This window comes from Poecilia reticulata, chromosome 13 (genome assembly GCF_904066995.2).
Source record: "Poecilia reticulata chromosome 13, P_reticulata-male-v2, whole genome shotgun sequence".
NCBI lineage: Eukaryota > Metazoa > Chordata > Actinopteri > Cyprinodontiformes > Poeciliidae > Poecilia > Poecilia reticulata.
In genome coordinates this window covers 11,481,782-11,506,171 of record NC_088842.1, presented here as the reverse complement: position 1 = coordinate 11,506,171, position 24,390 = coordinate 11,481,782, and the positions used below count along the sequence as shown (strand labels likewise).

General features: G+C 44.3%; 1 protein-coding gene across 3 annotated transcripts; it reads right to left on the bottom strand.

The window, feature by feature from the left end:
- Positions 1 to 1,730: 1,730 nt before the first annotated feature.
- LOC103474634 (uncharacterized) lies at positions 1,731 to 24,046 on the bottom strand. 3 transcript variants are annotated; one of them, XM_017308090.2, is made up of 14 exons: positions 23,766 to 24,046; positions 23,647 to 23,685; positions 20,751 to 20,808; positions 17,914 to 18,026; positions 16,884 to 17,006; positions 15,613 to 15,771; positions 14,854 to 14,893; positions 14,468 to 14,559; positions 6,566 to 6,654; positions 5,759 to 5,985; positions 3,844 to 3,994; positions 3,583 to 3,751; positions 3,428 to 3,481; positions 1,731 to 2,800 (listed from the first exon to the last, which is right to left on the bottom strand). In XM_017308090.2, exons 1-14 carry the CDS (start codon positions 23,791 to 23,793, stop codon positions 2,553 to 2,555), a joined length of 1,590 nt encoding a protein of 529 aa, XP_017163579.1. In that variant the 5' UTR covers positions 23,794 to 24,046; the 3' UTR covers positions 1,731 to 2,552. The 3 variants fall into 3 exon arrangements, with proteins under 3 accessions (XP_017163579.1, XP_017163578.1, XP_081470813.1); XM_017308089.2 differs by having other exon boundaries at positions 15,589 to 15,771; positions 23,766 to 24,045; XM_081614687.1 differs by lacking the exons at positions 23,647 to 23,685; positions 23,766 to 24,046 and adding an exon at positions 22,455 to 22,516 and having other exon boundaries at positions 15,589 to 15,771.
- Positions 24,047 to 24,390: the final 344 nt, after the last annotated feature.

Here is a 24,390-nt window from a genome sequence, read left to right as displayed (position 1 = left end):
AAGGGATGTGAGGGAGACCGGTAGACGGAGAGCAGGAAATCAAGCTAATGAAATACCACACGTGAGATATTGATGAGAAAGCTGCAAAGTCTGGGAGATTTCCTGCAGTCTGTATTTGTACAAGACAAGCAGAGATGGAAGTTTGTTTGAGGAAGCTGGCAGTGACTACCAGACAGAAAGTCAGCCAAGAGCAAGATGTTAATGAAAGTCGAATGCTCCCATAATACAGGACATTTTCTGATGCGCATTCAGATTATTTAAACTGGAGGTTTAACATTGAAGCAAACACTTTCCTGAGCTTTTGGCTCATAACTTCGTTTCACATTTTCACAAGTCTTATGAATATGTGTTTATCTTTCAGGGCCAAGGAAAGAAGGGTTTTGGTTTGTATATGTAGTTGCAGTTTAAAGTCCAAGCCTTTTTTTCAGCTGAGAGTCTGTGGCAAGACCTGAAAACTTTCCCTTTGGAGACGCTCTCCATCCAATATGAGCTATTTTGCAACAAATAATGGGGTGGAAATGTCAGTTTCTAAGAGAGATGCTGCAGAAGACGTTTAGCTGTGATGACCGAGTAACCTGGCTCTGCAAGTACTGATTTGAAGGTTATGAATAAACACTATACCCCCAAAAGTATTTGACCACCCATCCAAATAATTGAAATCAGGTGTTCCAATCACTTCCATGGCCACAGGTGTATAAAATGAAGCACCTAGACATGCAGACTGCTTTTACAAACATTTGTGAAAGCATGGGTCGCTCTCAGGAGCTCAGTGAATTTCAGGGTGCAGCTGTGACAGGATGTGCAACAAATCCAGTCATGAAATTTCACATTTCAATTCCACAGTCCACTGTCAGCTGTATTATAAGAAAACTGAAGTGTTTGGGAACGAAAGCTGCTCAACTATGAAGCGGTAGGCCACGTACACTGACAGAGAAGGGGCAGAGTGGGGTCAGCAGATGCTAAAGCAGGAAGAGGTCATTAACTTTTTGCAGAGTCAGTCACGTGGGTGTAGCTATGACTCTCATAAGGTCAGCAGGTGATAAGCCGCCATGATGTACCGCTCCTGAGGGACACAAGGCGTCACTAACCGTGGTGGGTCCGGCGAGTGTCCTTGGTCATAAAACTGAGGTGTCAGTGGGCAGCAGAGGAGCAGTAGTTACATGGTCATACCTCTTTGTGGTCCCGCTGGAAACGGCTTGCCGGCTAAATCAACCAGCACAAGGAAGGGTTGAGCTTGACCAGCTGGCCCCGTTAGATCGGTCACAGACACGATGAAACTCCTCTCCGACGTCTCCGGCCAGGATTACCCTTCTGGCTTATCAAAACGGGTGCCAGTGCAGCTAAAGATGGAGGTTGTTACTGCGTGAGAGAAGCTGTCTCTGCGGCATGTTTGAGTCCGGACATGTCCGGCATCGGCAAACCAACCTCCCCAGAGGGAGCTGTGAAAATCCTGATAGATTTTTATATTCATGCTATAAAACGTAGCTGCTTCTCACTCACTGTTAGACTGCTAGAAGGAATAAAATGCTAAACATAAACTTTTTATGTGCCAGACTAGAATGTTTTGAATAGAAGTGACCGATTGATGAATGCTTGTGTTGTCCAAGTCTTTCATTATTTTGATGAGACAAACATCAGACATAAAAACAAGGGTCCTGTCAACCCACTACAGCTGGATATAAGTCTCTGCACAGATGAACCGGTTTAGACTGATGGACGGAACAACAGCGTTGATATGAAGTGTTTATTTTTTTTAGCATTTATTACGAAATGAAAAGCACCAACAGTACATTTAGCTTTGTTGTCAACATGCAACACAAAAACAAATGTTAATCTGTTAATGATAAAAGTAGACAAACACTGAGCTTCTCTTTCTTTCAGCTTTGTTTGGTTGTTCACATTTATGCAGCAGAAAGAAATGAAATAGTGAAACACATTTAAGGCACCAACATCTCTTCCCCTGAAGATCACATTTGTTTGAGATGCTTCCAAAATAACAGTAAAATTACTTGATGCAAACCGACGTGAGTCAATTTTTCGTCGGATGACTGAGATAATAAGACAGCCCTGGGACAGAATCACCACCCTTGACATAATGTATTAAAAATATCTTTAGCTTTACTGAGTAAGTTAAAATAAATCTTTTAAATATTTAAACATTCAATTGTCAAGAGTGCGGTACAAATCCAATCAGGGCATAAAATCCCCTCCCCTGAAAAAATAGCATATATTTAATATGGAGAACCATATTTCTAATAAACACATTAGCTGGCAGCAGTTTAGCTTATTAAAACAAGCTTTTGACATTCTCTCAGAACGCCTACTCTGTTTAAGCTAGCTTCTTTGTCTCCAAACCGTTACCACGTTTTGGATCGACCCTGACTTGCACTACTGAAGCTTTTGTCAGACTATGGTAATTAATCTAAAGAGGCACTCTGTGGTGAGTCTGTTAAAGTAAACTTACTTTCTGACATGGCAATATGAGCTTAAAGTAAAAGTCAGAACTACAAGGTGTTGGGTAAATGCGTAGGACCGGACCAGCCAGTGGTGACCTACTGAAAACATTTGGACAGAATGAAATGCAGCGACTGCAGGACGGACTCGTGGTTGAAATCGGCGAAGACGTCGGCGCGGTTGAAGAAGTAGGTCTTTCCGGCAGTCAGTTTGAAGAACTTGCACTGATCCGGTGTTTCCAGTACGAAGACATCTGGTTCCACTGTGGCCTCCTTCCCCGTGATTTTCAGCACGTTGCTGAACACGGTGCTGCTCCGGGACACGCTCTCCACAACCCCGATGAACACTACACAGAGACACACACACACACACACGGAAAACTTACAAACCTGAACTTAAGAACACACTTAGTGCCCACATTGTTAAGTACAGCTGCCTGCAAGCACAATTAGGCAGTCAGCCAATCACATAGCAGCAATTCGGTACATTACGTCTTCAGCTGTGGTGAAGTTTAAAGTGAAGAATGAATGAATTTAAGTGATTTTGAGTATGATGTCATTGCTGGCGTTAAACAGGCTAATCTGCAACCAAGACATCCAGAATATCATGTGGTGTAGGAGACTGGCTACGTAATGGTGCGGGGGGAATATTTTCCCAATCAGTCAACCTTATTACACCATGTTTAAGACATGGTGACAATGGGTTCACTGTACCCACTTAGGACAATGACACAGTGAACCCATTGTCCTCAAAGAAAACAGTGGGTTCATTCTACTCCACTGACCTTTGGATGTTGTGTAATCCCAAAGGTCTAATCTCAAAGGAGCTTCTAATGATTGCAGCAGGCAAACCTGCAGCAACTCTGTGAAATGATCACCTCACCATGAACCTCTGAGGAATGTTTCCAGCAACATGTTGAATCAATGCCCCTCAATGATTAGGGCGGTAAAGACACGTTTTAGCGTTGCCTTACCTTCATTGCAAAGTTGTGTTTTGTTCAGATTGTTCACCAGTTGAAGTTTGGACTCTGCAAAACAAAAAAGAGAAAAAGAAGAAGATTTTTTCAGTAAATTTCCTCTAAAATGAACTGTGTTTCTCAGGCTCCGTGTTCTCAGCAGAGCACGGTACCTTTCGCGTTGCGTCTCGTATGGGTGGTCTGATGGTGTACTGGACTGAGCTTCCCCGCGCAGCATGACCACAGAGCGGAGTCGTAGTAGTGGTGACCGCAGCACTGAAATCCATCCTTTGCTGGGTAGAACAAGGACTGTTCCTCACTGGTGCAGCAAACGTCCTGGTTCTGGACAGCATTTATGAGGTTTTCTCAGAGGAGGTGAATAACACGCTTGTGTTTTCCAGATTTACGACTCTGATCGAGTAAATGAACCGTACCGTTGCGTTCAGCAGCTCGGATCCACAGCACCTCAGGTTGTTTTCTTCCCCAGTCAAGTTGTGCAGAGTTCCTTCGCAGCACTTCTTTAGAGGGTCCGAAATGTTGAAGGCATGAACGCCGCAGCAGCGAATGTGCTTTCCTCGATCGTATCTATTTTTGTCAAACAGAGAAAAAAAAAACTAAGTGATGAGAAAAAAGTGGGAAAAGGATAAAATGCTAAACGTACATTGCTGCAGAAACATGAGCAGGTTGAACCGTTCCCATCACCGCTGGGATCAAGGAAAGGTGTTTCAGAAAACAAACCTAATTAAACCAAATAAATTTAACTATTTCATCTTCCATCAAAATGCACTGGATTCGTTAAATGTACATTAATCAAGCAGCTAGGCAATTATCTCTCTGTTTGTCCATCTTAGAAGATGAGATGCTCGAGGCAGCAGGTAAACATTTTGTTCTCAAAACGAATGAGTCAGAAGGTGGAAAAAAGCTACAAGAACTCGAGTGATTTTAACAGAGACCTGGGTCTGAGCGTCCACGAAGCTGCAGCTCTGGTGGGTTGTTCCCGGTCTGCAGAGGTCAGTATTTATCAGAAACGATTCAGTGGAGGAACCACAGTGAACTGCAAAAAGGTCAAGGCTTACTGACGCACGTGGGAAGTGAAGGAGGTCCAGTGTGGTCGGATCGGGTAGAACCACTGTAGCTCAATCTGCTGAAGATCTTAATGCTAATTCAGATTTTTCTTAAAAGAAAAGGATTAACAATAATAGTGCGCTGCTGATTCATGAGCATTCAGGTCAGGTTTGAGAAGAGTTGTTGCATTTCATCTGCTATTGTTGACAATTTTGTTTGTTTTTGTTTTTCTTTATGGACGCAACAAGCCCACCAGATAAAACCAGTCTGCTCTGTGCTGGAGATCATTTGTTGAGAAATAAAAATATGCAAATGTATTACTATTCTGAAGAATGAGGATGTGAAAACTGGGTTTATGCACCTATTTTATTATTATTATTATTATTATTATTATAAACTTTGTTTCATATTAATCTAAACAGAAAAAATGTTGATGTTGTAATTGGAAAAGGATGAAATAAATAGCGTCTACATAAAAAAAATGTTGCATTCACATTCATTTGCTGTGAGAAGTCAGGTGTTACTGATTAGTGCAGACAGTGGAAAAAGGAAAGAGGTGGGATTTACTCATAGGCACAAGACTCTCTGTCTCTCTCTTTCTCTCTCTCTCTGTTTGTGTGTGTGTGCGCGTGTGTGCGTGTGCGTGTGTGTGTGTCTCAGCTCTTCATTAAGTTATTTCAAAGTCTCCACTTAATGCGACTGTTTTCATTGAAGAAAACAGCTTGCCTCAGTTATGTTGCCTCCGGTCCGTTTTTGATGCATGAAGGCGATGCAGGATGTTGTGGGAGGTGTAGGAGCTGCGGTCATTAGGGTTATACAGATTTCCTTCTTTTTACTGCTACCTACTCCTCATATGGAGGAGTAAATATTTCTCCAATTGTCTGACTCATGGATCGGGTATGTCTAGCTGTCCTGGCATCATTAATGGACAGTCAAAACACCCAACTCCCACGCAGACAGATTTTAACATGGAAAGAATTTCAAGCATCAATTCAGACTTGGAAACAGCATTCTTGGCACAATAGTTAGTTGTGTTTAAACACGACAAGAGGAAAAAAAAAAAAAAGAGAGACACCAGAAGCTGAAATGTCTGCCTTTTCTCAGACATTGAGGAATTTCCTCACCACTCCCGTCTGGAATTGTTTTTCATATTTTCTCTTTAAGTCTAAAAAGCAACATTAACTTGTTCATGCACATCCAGATTCTTTGTTTGCAGACAAAAAAAAAGACATCCGCACTAAGTCTAACTCTATAACTTCAATTCAGCACCACTTGATTATTCACCTTTGTCCTTTGCAGCAAACAGTTTTGTTGGGCTGGTAGAGTTCCTCCCCGCAGCAGTGACCTCCAGGTGAGTTGTGCCGCTTGTGAGCACACACTGTCTCCGCAAAGGGCTTGTAAGGCACTCCGCTCTCCGAACACTCCTCTCCATCCTCTCTGTTATGGTACAGGCGGTTTTCACAGCAGAGGACTCCTCTCTGCGCTAAACCGTATGGCGAGTCTCCACAACACTGAAAGAGCCAAAGGAAAAACAGTAAGAAAAGCTGTAAGTCTTTCACATTGTAGCCTTCTTCTTTATCAAATTTAAAGTTATTAAAAGACAGGAAACAAAAAAAAAGACACAAATTGGGGGAACAAAAAAAAAAAAAGGTCAAATGTCTGTCTAATGTTTCACACTAAAAAATTATAATGATAATTTAAAAAAAGCAGCTTCAGCATATGAACCTCAACCCTCTTTGTCTTACCAGAGCGTTTTTACATTATCCTTTTACGGACCCGGTTAGCCTTGAAAAAGCGTGTGAGTTTACCCCTCGGAAGGAAAACACCCAATTTGAAATGGGAGGAGCGAAGAGCTGCAAAACCTCTACAACCAGTAGGTCATAGCATCTGTTTTAAAGCTGAGCTAGCTGCATTGAACTATTCTGACTTGTCATTTGTCCACATAAATACTGCATGTGCAAAAGGCCTGAAATCAGTCGCAGGGCCTTTATCTTTAATTTAGCAGTTACAGGTGTTTGGTTGTCTCACAGGAGGCTCAGCAAAACACAATTATTTGATAAGCAACCAAACACAGTGACATGAACATATTACCTGATCCATCCATGGCTGCAGCTTTGTCAGACAGCCATCACAGCAGATGTCTATCTTTGGGTCGTAAACAGTAGTTGAAGGTTTTGCACCTAAACAAAAGGAGTGGGAGAATGCATAAAGATAATATTTATCTATTTTCCTGGCACATAGTGCCATTTTATAGCACAATCTGTCAGGGTCTGTTTGTCCTCCCCTTTTCCTAGTTTCTTAGTTTGTTTTCCTTTAGTTAGTTTTATTTCCACCTGTCCCTGGAACCACCACTTCTCAAGACATCCAGCAGATGTCACCCATGCTCCACCCCTGAGAAGTGTCCTGGTTCAACCCGGACACACACCTGCAGCTGGTTTAGAGGGCGTGGACCTGCGATATAAGCAGCAGCTACACTCCGTCTCACCGCCTGAGTGTTTGCCTACCACGGTAACCAGCGTTCCAGAAAGAGGCCTTCTGTGATTACTCTCGTCTAACCCTTGTTGTCTCCCTCGCCAGATTCTCCCGCCGTCTTCTAGTTGTTTCCCGGAAACCAGCTGCCCCCGCATTCGTGTAAGTCTGTCTCCCCGCTGTGGATCACCTCCCTCCTGTGTGATTTCCCGACGCTGCCGGTGTTCCCGGTCAGACGCCACTCCCTGTGTGTGTGTGCGTGATCTCCCCTCGTCGATCCCTCCCCGGGATTTCCCCTTCGGGACGCTACGGGCCAGGAGGCCCACGCCCGAACTTCCCGGAGGACCGCCTGGACGGATCAGGCTCCAGGCCGTGCCCGACATCAGAGCTAAGCATCGCTCGTCAACGGACACTCGGCTCGCGCTCCGCTTCGCCCCTAATACCTCCACGCCAAGTAAGCTCACCTCAGTCATTTCCTGGAGAAACTCCGCTGAGTTCTCGCTAACCCTGCTTTTTCCCGTTGGCAGTAGAAGAACCGGTCCGCCGATTCGGCTTCGCCACCAGCTCCCTGATCCTTCAATAAACATTATTGTTTCTGACTCGCTCTGTCTGACTGTGTTCTTGCATGTGGGTTCGCAACCTTAAAACCGACATGACAGAACACTCAGGCCAGTTCGGAACCTCAGCAGACGCTATCAGACGGGCGCTGTCCGAACAACACGCGCTAGTCCAGTCACATGACTCCGCATTACGGGAGTTAGCTAGTCGTCAAGCCGAGACTAACGATAAACTAACAGAATTAACCACTTTCCTACGGAATTCAGTTCAGCAGGCTCCCAGCTCTCAACCTTCCCCGACAGTGGCTCCGGATCCACCAGCCCGCTCCATGTTTTCGGACGTCCGACCCTCAGCGCCAGAGAAATTTTCAGGTGACGTCCGGAAGGTCAAGGGGTTTATTCTCCAATGCAATATCATCTTTAATCATTCACCGCAGAGTTTTTTGCATGACAGTGCTAAGATTTCCTACGTGTTATCCCTGTTGACGGGCCGAGCCCTAGAGTGGGCCGAAGCCCGGTTTTCTTCAGCCTCTAACTATGGGTGTACCTTCCCCGAGTTTTTGAAGGAGTTACAGCAGGTGTTTTGTCAAGAGGCTGAGAAGACTTCAGCCTCCCGTGAACTACACGGATTGAAGCAAGGCCAGAAGACTGTGTCAGACTTTGCCATCGATTTTAGAATCTTGGCCGCTGCTTCAGGCTGGAACCCTGCTGCGCTTAAAAGCGCATTCTTTCATGGGTTAAATGAGCAGATAAAGGACCAACTGGCTACTCTAGATGAACCAGAGTCTCTGGATGAATTTATTAACTTGGCCATAAGATTAGACAACCGGATTCGGTCAAGGATGAGTGAGCGATCCCGCCGCACCGCCCTTCCGCGCTCCGCACAGGTCAGTAACCAGTCGACTGTCCAACCTCCACCCACCTTTCCCTCATCTACAGGACCAGAACCCATGCAACTGGGACACGCTAAGCTAACCCCAGAGGAGCGGCAGAGGAGGATGCGCTCCCGGCTTTGCCTTTACTGTGGTGAACCCAATCATGTAATCGCTAACTGTCCAATACGTTTAAACCCGCAGGTCCGGCAGTAAGGACGGGGAGACTGCCGGAGACTACAGCAGTAAGATCTCGCTTCATCATCCCTGTCTCCATAATCATTAACGAACCATATTCTTTATCAGCCCTCATTGACTCAGGGTGTGAACAGAACCTCATTAATTCAGACATCGTCGAGCAACTGTCTATTGAAATCGAGCCGCTTCCAGTTCCTCTCCGGGTATCAGCCCTCGACGGAGGGAACCTGCCACAGATCACCCATCAAACCAAGCCAGTGCGTCTACTCACTTCAGGTAATCACACAGAAGAGATTACTTTCCTCGTGTTTCCTGCCGCCAGTGCCTCCATCATCCTTGGTTTCGACTGGTTATACAAGCACAACCCGCACATAGACTGGGCCGAGACCAAGATTGAGTCGTGGTCCACAAAGTGTCACAGTACCTGCCTTCATTCCGCCTTTCCAGTCGTCACTACGCCTACAGAGCCAGCTGAGATCGACCCATCTGACGTCTCCTCCATTCCCCGTGAGTACCATGATTTAGCTCCTGTTTTCAGTAAGGACAAAGCCCTGTCTCTGCCACCCCACAGACCGTATGACTGTGCCATCGATCTACTGCCTGGCGCCCCATTACCCAACAGTAAGCTATATAACATTTCTAGAGCAGAAAGGCAAACCATGGAGGAGTACATAAACAAGTCTCTAGCTGCAGGGATTATCCGCACCTCATCCTCTCCCCTCGGAGCAGGGTTCTTCTTCGTGGGGAAAAAGGATGGCTCTCTCCGGCCCTGTATTGACTACCGTGGACTCAACCAGATCACCATCAAGAATAAGTACCCGTTGCCATTATTATCCTCAGCCTTTGAGCCCGTCCAAGAAGCAACCATATTCACAAAACTAGATCTCAGGAACGCTTACCACCTCCTTCGCATAAGGGAGGGTGATGAGTGGAAGACGGCGTTTAAAACCCCCATGGGCCACTATGAATATTTGGTCATGCCGTTTGGGTTGTCTAACGCACCTGCTTTCTTCCAGGCCCTGGTGAACGACGTCCTGAGGGATCTCATCAATGTCTTTGTGTTCGTCTACCTGGATGATATCCTGATATATTCCAAATCCCTCGCGGAGCACAAACAACATGTCCGTCTGGTTCTCCAACGCCTTCTGGAGAATAAGCTGTATGTAAAAGCGGAAAAGTGTGAGTTTCACCGCCCTTCAGTAACCTTCCTAGGGTACATCCTCGAAAGGGGACAGGTTAGAGCATCCGAGGACAAGATCAAGGCAGTACTCGACTGGCCTAAACCCGAAAACCGCAAACAACTACAGCGCTTTTTGGGGTTTGCAAACTTCTACAGGAGGTTCATACGCAATTACAGTCAGACTGCTTCACCCCTCACCGCTCTCACTTCCAGCAAGAGAGAATACGTCTGGACCCCTCAAGCGGAGGCCGCCTTCGAGGAGCTCAAGTCCCGGTTTGCACACGCTCCCATTCTGGTCCAGCCTGACCCCAAGAAGCAATTCATTCTGGAAGTTGACGCCTCCGACACCGGGGTCGGCGCGGTTCTTTCCCAGATGTCTACCCACGACCATAAGCTCCATCCATGCGCCTTCTTTTCCCGTAGACTCTCACCAGCTGAGAGGAATTATGACGTGGGCGACAGAGAGCTTCTCGCGATTAAACTCGCCTTGGAGGAGTGGCGCCACTGGCTGGAGGGCGCCGAACACCCCGTACTGGTCTGGACCGATCACAAGAACCTGACATACTTGCAAGCAGCCAAGAAATCCAATCCCCGCCAGTCTCGTTGGTCTCTGTTCTTTTCTCGATTTAACCTATCTATCACATTTCGCCCAGGTTCAAGGAATGTTAAACCCGATGCTCTATCTCGAGTCTATTCCCCAGATGACGCTGAGGTGGTCCCAGCTCCCATCCTGCCTCCCAGTTGCACCGTGGGAATGGTCACCTGGGAGATCGAAGACATCGTCCATCAAGCTCAGCAAACAGAACCAGCCCCAGAGTCCTGCCCACCGGGTAAGGTGTATGTTCCGTCCTCTGTCCGATCCCGTTTTCTCCAGTGGATACACAATTCTAAGTTCTCAGGTCACCCCGGCGTTAGCCGCACGATTGGGCTAATAAACAGACGGTTTTGGTGGGCCTCCGTACACAAGGATGTCAAGGAGTTTGTTTCAGCCTGCCCAATCTGTGCCCGGAACAAGTCATCCAATCAACCCCCCGCAGGACTCCTACAACCACTACCCATACCTAAGCGCCCTTGGTCCCACGTGGCCATAGATTTCGTTACCGGACTCCCAACCAGTAAAGGTATGACCACCATCCTCACCATCGTCGACCGTTTCTCCAAGGCATGTCACCTTGTTCCCCTACGTAAGCTGCCCACGGCTGCCCAGACTGCCCTGTTATTAATTAAACATGTCTTTAAACTACATGGCATCCCGCAGGAAATCCTCTCGGATCGCGGCCCCCAGTTCATATCACAGGTCTGGCGTCAGTTCTGCTCGGCTCTGGGGGCTAAGGTATCCCTCACTTCTGGCTACCATCCACAAACCAATGGCCAGACAGAACGTATGAACCAAGAGCTAGAGACGACTCTGCGATGCCTGACCTCCACGAACCCCAACGATTGGGCCCAATACCTCCCATGGGTCGAGTATGCACATAACAGCCACATTTCTGCAGCCACAGGTCTCTCTCCGTTTGAAGTGGTCCTGGGTTACCAACCACCACTCCTCCCCTCTGACGAGGAGAACCTCTCGATCACGTCGGTACAACACCACATCCGACGAAGCCATAAGATTTGGAAGGACACTATCACTGCCCTCAACAACACCTCCGCTACCAATAAACGCCTGGCTGACCGTCGTAGAACCCCTGCACCTGCTTATATAGTGGGACAAAAGGTATGGTTGTCCACACACAACATTCCCCTCAAGTCTATGTCTAGAAAGTTGTCTCCAAGGTTCATTGGCCCCTTTGAAGTGCTGGCAGTCATTAGCCCCTCAGCTGTACGCCTCCGCCTTCCCCCGTCTCTGCGTGTCCACCCAACCTTCCACGTTTCCCAAATTAAGCCAGTGCTCTCCAGTGAACTTTGCCCTCCGGCCGAACCCCCTCCACCCGCCCGGGTCATCGATGGCCATCCGGCCTTCTCCGTCCGCCGGATTGTCGCCACTCGGCGACGAGGTCGGGGTCACCAGTTCCTTGTCGACTGGGAGGGTTATGGTCCTGAGGAACGTTCCTGGGTTCCGGGATCATTCATTTTAGACCCCTCCCTTATTAGAGACTTTAGGGACTCCCAGACCCCGTCCTCTGTTCGGCCGCCAGGTGGCGTCCGTTGAGGGGGGGGTACTGTCAGGGTCTGTTTGTCCTCCCCTTTTCCTAGTTTCTTAGTTTGTTTTCCTTTAGTTAGTTTTATTTCCACCTGTCCCTGGAACCACCACTTCTCAAGACATCCAGCAGATGTCACCCATGCTCCACCCCTGAGAAGTGTCCTGGTTCAACCCGGACACACACCTGCAGCTGGTTTAGAGGGCGTGGACCTGCGATATAAGCAGCAGCTACACTCCGTCTCACCGCCTGAGTGTTTGCCTACCACGGTAACCAGCGTTCCAGAAAGAGGCCTTCTGTGATTACTCTCGTCTAACCCTTGTTGTCTCCCTCGCCAGATTCTCCCGCCGTCTTCTAGTTGTTTCCCGGAAACCAGCTGCCCCCGCATTCGTGTAAGTCTGTCTCCCCGCTGTGGATCACCTCCCTCCTGTGTGATTTCCCGACGCTGCCGGTGTTCCCGGTCAGACGCCACTCCCTGTGTGTGTGTGTGTGCGTGATCTCCCCTCGTCGATCCCTCCCCGGGATTTCCCCTTCGGGACGCTACGGGCCAGGAGGCCCACGCCCGAACTTCCCGGAGGACCGCCTGGACGGATCAGGCTCCAGGCCGTGCCCGACATCAGAGCTAAGCATCGCTCGTCAACGGACACTCGGCTCGCGCTCCGCTTCGCCCCTAATACCTCCACGCCAAGTAAGCTCACCTCAGTCATTTCCTGGAGAAACTCCGCTGAGTTCTCGCTAACCCTGCTTTTTCCCGTTGGCAGTAGAAGAACCGGTCCGCCGATTCGGCTTCGCCACCAGCTCCCTGATCCTTCAATAAACATTATTGTTTCTGACTCGCTCTGTCTGACTGTGTTCTTGCATGTGGGTTCGCAACCTTAAAACCGACATGACACAATCAAGTATCTATGTTACCTCCAGTTATTATAAAAATGCTATATATATATACAGTATATGAAACATAACTTAAAATGAATTTGCAGTTTGACGCCGTGAAATTAGGCCTCCATCTCTTTAAGAAGCTCCTGCTCTTTCTCACACACCCTCTTCAGGAAGTCATCACCGCAACATTTCTCTGTTAAGCCGCTCACAACGTTTCTAGGAGCATTAAATATGACATATAGCTCGTATAATAAGCTCCACAGATGTGCAGTTCCACCTGGGGCTAGTCTGAAGGAGCGGAGTGGGGGAGCCGCGGTGCTGTGAACCCGAAACCCGGCTGGAAAGTGCAGCTGCAGGGAGGAGCTCTGTGGGACAGTGGTGGCAGCCCTGGATAATTGCCATGGGAGATTTAAGTATTTCTCAAACATGCATGAAAGAATCAAAGCAACAACCCAGGTATGTTTTAGATAATGGGATATTGTTACAATACAATGTAAAGTTGAAAAAGTGGATTTTTTTTTTATAAAGCAGTGCCTTTAAAGTTCTGATAGAAGCTTGTGAAAAGGATGGAGATGAGCTTTGAGGATTTGGAGGGTTATCAGAAGCTGCACCTTAAACTGAATATTATACAAACAATACCATCTGTAGTTTACCCAAAGGCAGGAAGAGACTGGACCATTCAACGAGCTGTTTGTAATGTGAGGGTGCTTTGTCTCTACACTGCCAGTCATTTTCAAAAGAAAGTCTCCAAAGTCATTCTCAGACACTTTATGGCAAATGTCTGAATGGAGACATTTGCACAAAGACTAACTCTATAACTGACATTTGCCAGTTTTCTGACTGGAAACCATGTAATTTCCAAATTACAAGGTTTCAGTCTGGTGTCGGTCATTGTCTGGGGACTTTTAAAAGTAAGAATGAGTGGGAGCGATTTCAGACAGGAAAATGTCCCATTTGAATTGATGTAAAAGCTAATCCAAACACTGTCTGCCGTCCAAACCAAAAGTTGGACGGTTTCCCTTTTCCACATTCTTGTCCCGCTTCAGGGGTTTTTGCACTGTCTAAATTATTTAGCTGTGCATATTTCCGATCTCCAAAATATTTATTCTTCTTGCTTCCTCCCTTGCATTGATAACTCATTAACGGGTGATGCATCTGCTGTAGTGCAAAAACCTTTATTTTCAGCTTTATTGACAAAAGACATGCTGTTATAAACTATTCTTCTTTGGCTTTGGCCATCCTATTGGCGACCTCTACACGTACATTTATATACATTGATATCACAAGCAAACATGTTTGAAAAAACTTCAAATATATCAATGTTTTGCTGCAGCTGCATAATCTAAAAAAGGGGACACATCTTAGAACTGTATGTAAACAAAGTTAAGGGAGACTGGCTGACATTGCAGATCATTACTAAGAGATAGATGTTGGGGGGGGGGATAAAGAAACACTTTGTTTGTTTTCGAATCTTTAAATCAAAGGTTTGTTCGGTTGCTAAGCCATCTTGGGACAGTCGACAACAAACAACCTTGGCTCTCCTCGTTGGTGTTCGAGATAAATGTTTATCACGATCTTGATGCCGTTCTAACAGGGGATGCATTGTAGTTCTTCTCTGCTCATGTAAAGTCTGATAAGATGCCAACAGCTGTGTGCGCGGTGGCCTGGTGTAAAGACAAACACGCCGGTCATTTTACCTGAGATGCACCGCGCGTTTATGTCTCCGTGTTTCCTCTGGCAGCAGCGTTCGGTCTTTGGATCGTAAGACTCTGACCCACAAAAATGTGACCTGTGGACAGACAAAGACTAGCAGCATTTAAAAAAAAGTATCATCTACACATCATCCTTAATAATTATTCTATTTATGCAGCTATAGTTTTTTTTTATTTTGTGTGTGTGTGTGTGTGTACTTCAGGAGTCAAGCTACAATATTTTGTTGCCAAATTCACTGCTGTGTCTTTGTGTAATGATAATGAAGAACGTCTAAGTCTATTAAGTTACAATTACTTTTAAAATATTTGAGTTCAAAACATTGTTTTGTCACTCAACATGTGTTAACGAAGCAAAATGAAGCATTAAATACCTCTGGTGCTCATGAACAAGACTGGCAGGGGGATTCATTCCTGCAAGGCAAACATCAGCCAAATAAATATGCAAGAATGAGGAAGTTCAAGCCATTGAGATAATAATATGTTTCCTAACATAGCAATGTGTTAAAATCCATAAACTCCAAGATATAGACATTATTAAAAAAACATGGCCAACACGATAATAAAGGGATTTCTTATTCTGGATCAAGCAAACATTTAATTTAATCTCCCTTTAAGTTCTACATTCCTTCTTGTTTTACATTTAAAACAATGAATTTCTCAAAAGATGTTGTTGTAAATGTAATCATCTGAGTGTGGATTTTAAGACCTGCACTTTGGTTCCAGCCACTCGCAGTTCCAGACTTCAGAGAAATGTGATGAAACCACAAACCTCACAGTATTTTAGTGGGAATTTACAAATAAACATATGAAAACGTGTGCTATCTACTTGCATAGTGCCACTCCGAGTTCACATTCATTAAATACTGAATGTTGCAGGTTGCTCACTAAAGTTATTCGACAAATCTCTGAGGCCTTCACAGAACAGCTGGATTTATGATCATGTCCGCAGACAATATTTACTAATTAGGTGACGTCTGAATATGACTGGTTCCACCGGATTTTATCTGGTTGCAGTGGAGGGAGTTGAAAACATGAACGCTCCAAACACGTCCAGTTTTTTTCTAGTGGTCTAAAAGTCACAGAAGCTGTTAAAGAGACAAGCTAACCTGTCCTGGTGGTGCTGTTCTTACCACAGCAGCCTGACACTTTGGGTTGAATTTGACCGCTGCAGCAGCACTCAGTCTTGATGTTGAACTGATTCTCATAACAGCACCGATGGTCCGGAGAAATTCTGTCCAAGATCTTCCTGTTTTCACCACAACACAGCTGAGTTTTGCTGTTGAATGCCGCTGCAGAAATAAATAATTATAGGTCAGGAGATCTGGTCACGTGATTTAACAGAAGACACTTTGTGCTTCGAGATCAGCTGGCCCAAACGGGGCTCCGAATCGGAAAAATTCAAATTCAAGCAGTGTTTGTGATTGTTTAGATGTCTGTTATTTCCATTTTTCTTACAACTCTTGCTAGTTCTCTCCTGATACACATAAAGGAAAACTTCTTTTTTCTAAATATACATCAAGTGGTACATCATGGAAACACTGTGAAAGTTGCAATGCCCCATTTGTGAACAACTATCATGGTTTCTTTGGCCCTCTGACAACAATTCTGGTTGCTGTTTGTATTTTAGTGGAAATCGGCCAAATTTATAAATTCCTGATACAACCTAAATCAGATGTGAGTCTCAAGTTTGTAGTCTTAAATAAACCTATCACTTATAGCTTTTTTTAGACATATTGTGATCAGTGCTTCACAGATTAATAGGTTTTAACCTTACTTGAACTCACCCGAATTAAACTTCTAAGCCCGTCAAAGTCTGGACGATTGAAAGAGATAAAACGGACTTTCATCTCTATAGAAACTTTCTGATTCTTTGACTTATCACAAGGCTCATTAATCCCTCCTCATGTGCTGTTTGCACAGGATTGTCAATATAGGAGATTAAATCCCTTATTGTGGTCTCCTCTGTTGCTCTTTTTGATTTTTGCAATAGTCAAAGGTTGAGACGTAAAACGGCTGCTTTGGATGTCAGTCAAGCAACAATAAAATCGGGATTAACGCAGGGGGTTTTGTTTTGTGTCCATCTTTTGTGTGTTGCTGTTATCGACGGAGTGAAATATTTACACGATAAACTATGCGGGTTTTCAGAAATAAGAGACACTAATGATGAAGTCAAACTTGACTACAATAGAAAGACACAGCATTGCCTACTAGCATGCAGTCAGAATTTTGTGCATGTCGCTGGTGCTTGTTTCTGACAAGATACTACGACACAAAGGTCAGGTAAAGGTCACAACCCCATCGGTGGTAAGTTTCTTTCTTTATTTTTTAACACACAACTTTGGCAGCATATGTCGGCACGAACTCTCGCACAAACATTTAACTCCATCCAATGTGCACCTACCTTTGCCACAGCACTCCGCCATGGGAAAAGGTTTAGGTTGGACAGTAAAGTCACAGCACATCTCGTTGAGCGGGTTGTAAGCTTTGAGTCCGCAGCATTTTGACACCTTCTCACTCATTTTGACTGTGAAAACAGCAATAAACCAAAAAAACAGACTAATCAGCATAATGTAATAGAAGGAAATGCTTTCTAGGTGTGATGTGTTGTTGAACGGAAGCCCCAGAGTTACGGGAGAGCCAAAGTTCAATAGTTTAATAACGCAAAGCAAACACGTCAGAGCAGCTGAAATCTTTCTAGGAATTTTCTTCCCCCCCCCCAGTATGAAACACATCTGGAGGTTCATGCAGAGTTCCCCCATCACAACATGAACCTGGAGGATTGTTTTGAGGTTTGCGACTAGTTTCCTGTAAAGTGCAGAATTACATCATCTTCCCTGTGCAAAGAGAACTTTGTGTGAACTTTCTGGGCAAACTGAAAGAACCGATTGTGCCATTTTTATGCGTCCATAAACATATCAGGTTGGTAAATACTTACATGCTCTTGTCAGAGACTTGGCAGAAGTGCGCTGCCATTACTGAATAAATTGAAACAGTTCACTGCAGCTGTACACCAATATCTTCCACAGAGGTTAAAGACATGTTTTCAGACTTGTTTCAGGTTGAGGAACAAGCATCCAGTTGAAATCAGTGCAAATCAGCGACTTAAAATTTGCTTACAGTGAGTGAACATTATACCAACACATTCTGAGGAGTTGTAGTGTGGATTTGTATTCAGCCTGTGTACAGATTTAACTCTACACAACAGGTTTTCTTTCAGAATTACCCCTTTGATCCCTCATCCACTTTGACCACCTGCACAATTCCTGGGAAAGAAACGTTTCCCCACAGCAAGATGCTGCCACCACAAGAAAAGGCAAACGTTTTGGAATAAGACTCTTTCAGAGCATCAGCTGTTCATAGACTGACATGAAGACAAACCCTTTAAGGGGAAAGTATTGGAACATTCAACCTGGCTGACGGAAAGATATTACCTGTTTTTTTCTCTCCTTTATCTCTGCAGCAAGTCTCTGTTTTTGGATTGTAAGGCTTCCCAGCGCAGCAATGCATCCCAGGGTTCTCAGATTTTGCTCCTTCGCAGGTTTTTCTGCAATGCAAGGAGTGTGGTCATGGGTTTCGGTTAATTATAAATGTATTCTACTGACATTTAAAATGAAAGTACACAATTAAAAAAAAAAAGATCAAAGGGAACGCTTTATCTCTTTGAGCCCTTAAAAGGGTTTTATCTTCTGTTTTACTGCCCTCTGATGGACATAAGTGAAAACACTCATCAGTGTGAGTCATTCTGAACAGTAGCTATAAGGAAATACCAGCTGTTTGTTTCTACTATTATTTCTACTCAGCAATAACAGTAGCTACTCTTGCATAACAGTGAAGGTCTCCATAAAACATTGTTTGCATCCATTCATGATTTCCTTTTTTTTCCACATTTTCACACTTAGGTGTTTCAGAACATAAAACCAACTTAAATATAAGTCAAAGGCAATGCTAGTAAACACAAAATACAACTTTTAAGTTAAGTTGGTTATTACTGAGGGTGGAAAAAAAACAAACTTCCTGGCCCTGTGTAAAAATCTGATTTCCCCCCAGCCCTATGTCATAGCAGTGATTTATCACACCTGAGTTCATTGTCCCTGACTGCCTAAAAACAGAAAAAATCAATCAAGGCGGATTCAGCCGATCCAGAACGCCGCTGCTCGAAGAAAGGGAAACCAGGAAGAAAGAGCCTTTACGATGAATAGACTTTAGAGTGCTGTTGTTGGCTTATCACTAAGTGATAAATCACTGAATGGTTTATCACCACAAAGATCTATTGTTGTATCAACCTTCCAGAACCACTATAAATGCACCTGCTCTGTGAAAGTCTCAGGTTTGTGTTTAAAGCACAGAGAGCATCACCAAGACCAAGGAGCACACCAGTCAGGTCCGAGATACTGCTGTGGAGAACTTTAAAGCCAGATCTGGATACAAAACGATTTCCCAAGATCATGTTGAAATGGAAGGAGTGTCAGATGAACCACTGCAAATCTACCAAGATGCAGTTGTCCCTCTGAACTTTCATCTGAAACAAGGAGAGAAGACTGATCAGACATGCAGCCAAGAGGCCCATGATCACTCTGGATAAACTGCAGAGATGGACAGCTGAGGTGGGAGAGTCTGTCCATAGGACAACAATCAGTCGTACGCTGCACAAATCTGGCCTTTATGGAAGAGTGGCAAGAACACAGCCCATCACCCTGAACACACCATCCCCACTGTCAAACATGGTGGTGGCAGCATCATGGTTTGGGCCTGCTTTTCTTCAGCAGGGACAGGGAAAATGATTAAAATTGATGGGAAGACGGATGGAGTCGAATACAGGACCGTTCTGGAAGAAAACCTGTTGGAGCCTGCAAAAGACTGGAGACTGGGACGGAGATTTACCTTCCAACAAGACAATGATCCCAAACATAAAGCACAAATCTAGAATGGAACGGTTCACAAATAAATGTATCCACGTGTTAGAACGGCCAAGTCAAAGTCCAGACCTGAATCCAATCGAGAGCCTATGGAAAGAGCTGAAAACTGCTGTTCACGAGCGCTCTCCATCCAACCTCCCTGAGCTCCAGCTGTTTTGGTGGAAGAATGGGCAAGAATTTCAGTCTGTTGATGTGCAAAACTTATAGAGACAAAACCAAGGGACTTGCAGCTGTAATAGCAGCAAAAGGTGGTGCTACAAAGTATTAGCGCAAGGGGGCTTAATAACACTACACGCCCCACTTTGCAGTGTTCTATTTGTTAAAAAAGTTTAAAATATCCAATAAATTTGGCTCCACCTCACGATTGTGTCCCACTTGTTGTTGATTCTTCACAAAATAATACAAATTTTAGGTCTTTATGTTTGAAGCCGGAATAGCGACAAAAGGGTGAAAAGTTCAAGGGGGCCTAATACTTTCGCAAGGCACCGTATACATGCCCTGCAGGAAGCTCGGTTACAGGGTGGGCGGCTGACTTGTGATTATGATGCAACAGTTAAGGTGCTTGTGCAAGCATGTAGCCTCCATCCTGCAATAAAAAGCCTGTCCAAACAGACTGTCATAACTAACCACCCCCGTACTCTCTGAAAGATAAAATGACACCAATTGTATTCACTAGCTACCAGGTGTCAACAGTGTATCATCCATAATGAACACAATTATACAACACACCTGATACACCTGATACATGCCCTCAAACACACACCCACACATAGACACAGACAGTTAAAACCACAACCTGTTCTTTTTTGTTATGTAACTGGTGGCTTGCCTGCTGATGTTCTTCTAAAAACAAACAAAAAAATTATGCTTAAACACTTAACTGCCATCTCCAAAACACTTGTATGTTATTTAATGGGTCCATGAAAACACTGGGGGATAAAATAACTAAGCAATGGCATTAAGACTTTTGTTTTGACTTGGCGCGTTTTTAAAATTCTCACTCCATCCAAGTGAGAGAGGGTTTTTCTATGTTTATGGATAAGTGTGTGCACTTCTCAATGCAGAAGGACACTAAAAAAAAAAAAAACAATGCCCAAAGCATTAGTATATAAACAGCTTCTCAGGTCCCCAAGAACACATAGATGAAAAAAAAAGTGATGACTACATTTCTTTCTCTGTGGTTGCAGAACCCCATATCTGTGTCCATGCTGGTCGTTATTATAAGTTTGGTTGCTGTGTGATTGAAACCTGACTCAGGCCAGAAAGCAAATCAAAGTAAAAAAAAACAACAAAAAAAACCTTCCTCATATTGGCAAAAATTTACTTACAAGAAAAAAGAAGAGACAGCTCACCTGCTACTCTTGCCCTTTTGCAAGACTTCTTTGACATCAGTGAATCCTGAGACAAAACCTACCAACAAGCATAAAACAAGGTTGAACTTGCAGTTAAACTGAATTACATACGTCAGAGACACATTAACCCTCCAGATTTGTTCGTTTCTGAGGTACAGCAATAATGTTCATGGGCCAACTTGACCCGCAGAGTGTTTAATCATGCAATATTGTCAGAAACCAAAAAATTCCTCCAAAACATTTTTTGTATCTGATTATTAACTCCAATACTAACCATTTCAATCAATATTTGTGCAATGATGTTGTTGTTTTTTTTATTTCTCACAAATAAAGGATCACTGACAACAACTTACTCATTTGGAAATAAAAACTGGAATTTACATTTTTAATGTCCACTAAAAAAAACTTAGACACAAGAAAATAAGAATTTCCTTGAAATTAATCTTTTGTAATTTTTTTTAGATTACATTTTGATTTTTTTTTTCAATGGGTGATCTTTATAATTGAACTTGAGACACATATACCGCCAAATCAAGACAAAAGAGTCAAGCAGAGTATTTATGTTTTCCTCCACCTCCTCTGGATGTCCACTCAGTGTGGGTGGAGTTTGCCCACGGGAATAGAAAAGGTTCCCGTCAAAAGTTTTATGAACACCTGCTTTCTCGCAATTTCCTAGTGACGTAAAGAGAGTAGTGAGAAAGTGGGATCTTGGGTTTGTGCTTGTGCATGCATGCGTGTGCTGTTGTGTGGTGATGTGTGTACGCGCGCGCGCTCGTGTGTGTGTGTGTGTGTGTGTGTGTGTGTGTGTGTGTGTGTGTGTGTGTGTGTGTGTGTGTGTGTGTGTGTGTGTGTGCGTGCGTGTGTGGTGAAATATGGTTCATAGCTGCAATGAAAAAAATAGAATTGTACATTTTTAAATCTTTTTTAACCTTCAACTTGACTGCCGGTGTTCATAGTATCTATGTAAAAAGTAGATGCTGGGGGGGTGGCAAATGTGTAAAATGAAGACATTTTCAATTTATATGAGTGCACATATTAAGACAAATAGAAAAAGTTTCATGCAAAAAAAAAAAAAAAACAAAAAAAAACTTCCAACTATTTAAAAAAAACGTTTAAACTACGGTCAATTTGACCCGCAACATAACAGGAGCGTTAAATGACACAAAGTCAACAGGAGGCGTTGACGTGCTGATATCAGTATCAAATACAGAAACCACAAAAGAACACGCAACTTCATCAGGTGCAGGACAGAGCGCACCTTAAAATGCATGAATTTGCATTGCAAGCTGCGCGCACTAATTGCTTTGCGCTCTGCTGTGTAGAGCGCAAGTGGAGTTGCGCTCAGGCGGGACGCGCGCCAGAGGTTACGTCCGCCGGGCTACGGCAACGGCTGCAAGAACTAACCGCTGTGGCTTACGCGTCAGCTTCAGTGACACCCGAAACTTGGGTAAAAAAAAAAAAAAAAAAAAAAGTGAAACCTCAAGGGAGAGAAAACGCTACAGAGGCGCTCATTCAACAAAGACTATCGTTCAAGTTTTCCCCCGGGGCGATCAGTGACAAGCAAACAAACTGATATTTAAACCACACCGCACAGTTGTCTGCAGTTTTCCCCCTCAACTTCTCTTTTTCCATCTCCCTCGCTCTCTCTGTGTTGGAACAACAAGTTTTCACCCGTTGTAGATCATTAGCGCGTGAGAAAATTACATCATCATAACGGATATGGCGCCGCAGCCTCGGGAAATCCCTTGCCGCCACCGCCGCCGCCCGATCTGCACTGGTTTCGTTCACTTTCACTGATCTCAGCGCACACCACTTTTCGGGGGAGGGGAGGGGAGGGGAGGGGAGGGGAGGGGAGGAGGGGTCTGGATTTTCCCGACAGCAACACTGCAAGACCGACTGTGCGCCACCTGTTAGTTCACCCTCCCATCAAAACAAACAACCCATTAGTTCCATATCAGTGTTTAGGGTAAGTAATAAGATAAAAGTATGCGCGCAAAAAACACCCAAAGACCAAGGAACTCTTTCAGGATGAAAACAAAACTAAATATTGTTCACGGGATTTTCATAGAAAGCCTCCGTTTTCCAAACCCTCCATCAGTTTAAGGATGCTGCTGATGTGAATCAGACGCAGCAGTTCTGTTGGGTTTTTCTTTAAAGCAAAGCTGCTGAATATGTTGCAAAGAAACTCAGGGCGAGAAAAAAAACTCGCCCTGATATTCACAAGAGCTTTCCCTCGCATTTATTTATTTATTTATTTATTTATTTATTTATTTATTTATTTATTTATTTTATTCTCGAAATTAATCCAAACACACAACGGCAATTCGCAAAATCCGGCACGCAGAGAAAGAGCGTGCACAATCTTTCCAGGTCAGACTTGAAGAACAAGACAGACAGTCGGAGACGTTCACATACACAAACCGGCTCGATCTCGAGATACAAGTGCACACTCTATGACTTCCCTAATCCAGGCGAAAGCAGCCTCAGATGATGATGATGATGATGATGATGATGATGATGATGATGATGATGATGATGATGATGATGATGGGGGGGAACTAAACCTGAAGACAAGGCAGGTTGTGTCGGTGTTTTTGGCTGGCAGGAAGATGCAAACGCTCGTTTAGTTACGTCTTATCTTATAAATATGTAAAAGAACAAGTGTGGGTTTTAACATCCCAACTGAAAAGGGGGGAAGTGACACTTGTAAAAACAAACAAGAAGACAGAAGGAACGCAAACACCTCGAAACACAGTGAGACACAATGGAATCTAATGAAAGGATGTAGGGCGAGGAGGAGGTGGGGGAATCGGAGATGAAGCGCACTGCGCACTGCGCACTGCTTACTAAAAACTAAGCAATTCAAATAATAAAGAAACAAGAGACAGGTACTTACTGCAAAAACTTATGAAGATGACGATATAGATCAGGCAAGCTGGAACAAAAGACAGTTCTTGTTATCAATCTTTTTTCTCATTCAAATAAAACAGTCTACACAGATGCGTCATGTTTTACCCATTTTGGAAGCATGGATCGTGCGCATCTTTATGCGTGTCTGACAGTTTGGGATTCAGGCTGAACCTACAGGAGGCTTAAATACGATATTCTAATGAGTCCCACCTCCCACGTGATATCACCTAAAAATATGGCATTTAAAAGCAAGGAGTGCGCTTTCACATGACCGTGCGTAAAAAATATGCCTTCAGGAAGCATCTCCAAAGCCGTATCACTTTGTAACGCCACACTCTTGCGGAATGTCGATGCATAGGCTTGTTGCATCCTCAGGGGGTTTGTTAGTGAAAATCTTTTGACAATATTGATTAATTATTCATTAAAAAAAAAGTGAAATCAACTTTGAGACATCACGCCTTTTTGGTAACGTCTTATCCCACCACTGTGTCATCAAAGGAGGATTTTGAGATAACGCACTTTAAGCAATCAAAATTTTAGCCTTCTTTGACGTCCTTGCACTTTCAAGAAGATGGTCACTGGCGTGTGACAAAACTGGCGTCTTAGAACACGCCTGCGTAATCAAACACTTTCTTATAAAAGTGATCGTTGTTTTTTTGTTTTTTTTTTTGCTTTTTCAAAAACGTCTAGCTGTAGTGATCATACAACCTTCCAATTCCAGCTGACGCAT

Coding starts and splice junctions, on each gene's coding strand:
- LOC103474634 (XM_017308089.2), bottom strand. CDS start 23,793: ATGCGCACGATCCATGCTTCCAAAATGG. Junction 17,007..17,913: donor TAAAGGAGAGAAAAAAACAG/GTAATATCTTTC, acceptor CTGTTTTCACAG/TCAAAATGAGTGAGAAGGTG. Junction 3,995..5,758: donor GTTTGCTGCAAAGGACAAAG/GTGAATAATCAA, acceptor TGACAAAAATAG/ATACGATCGAGGAAAGCACA.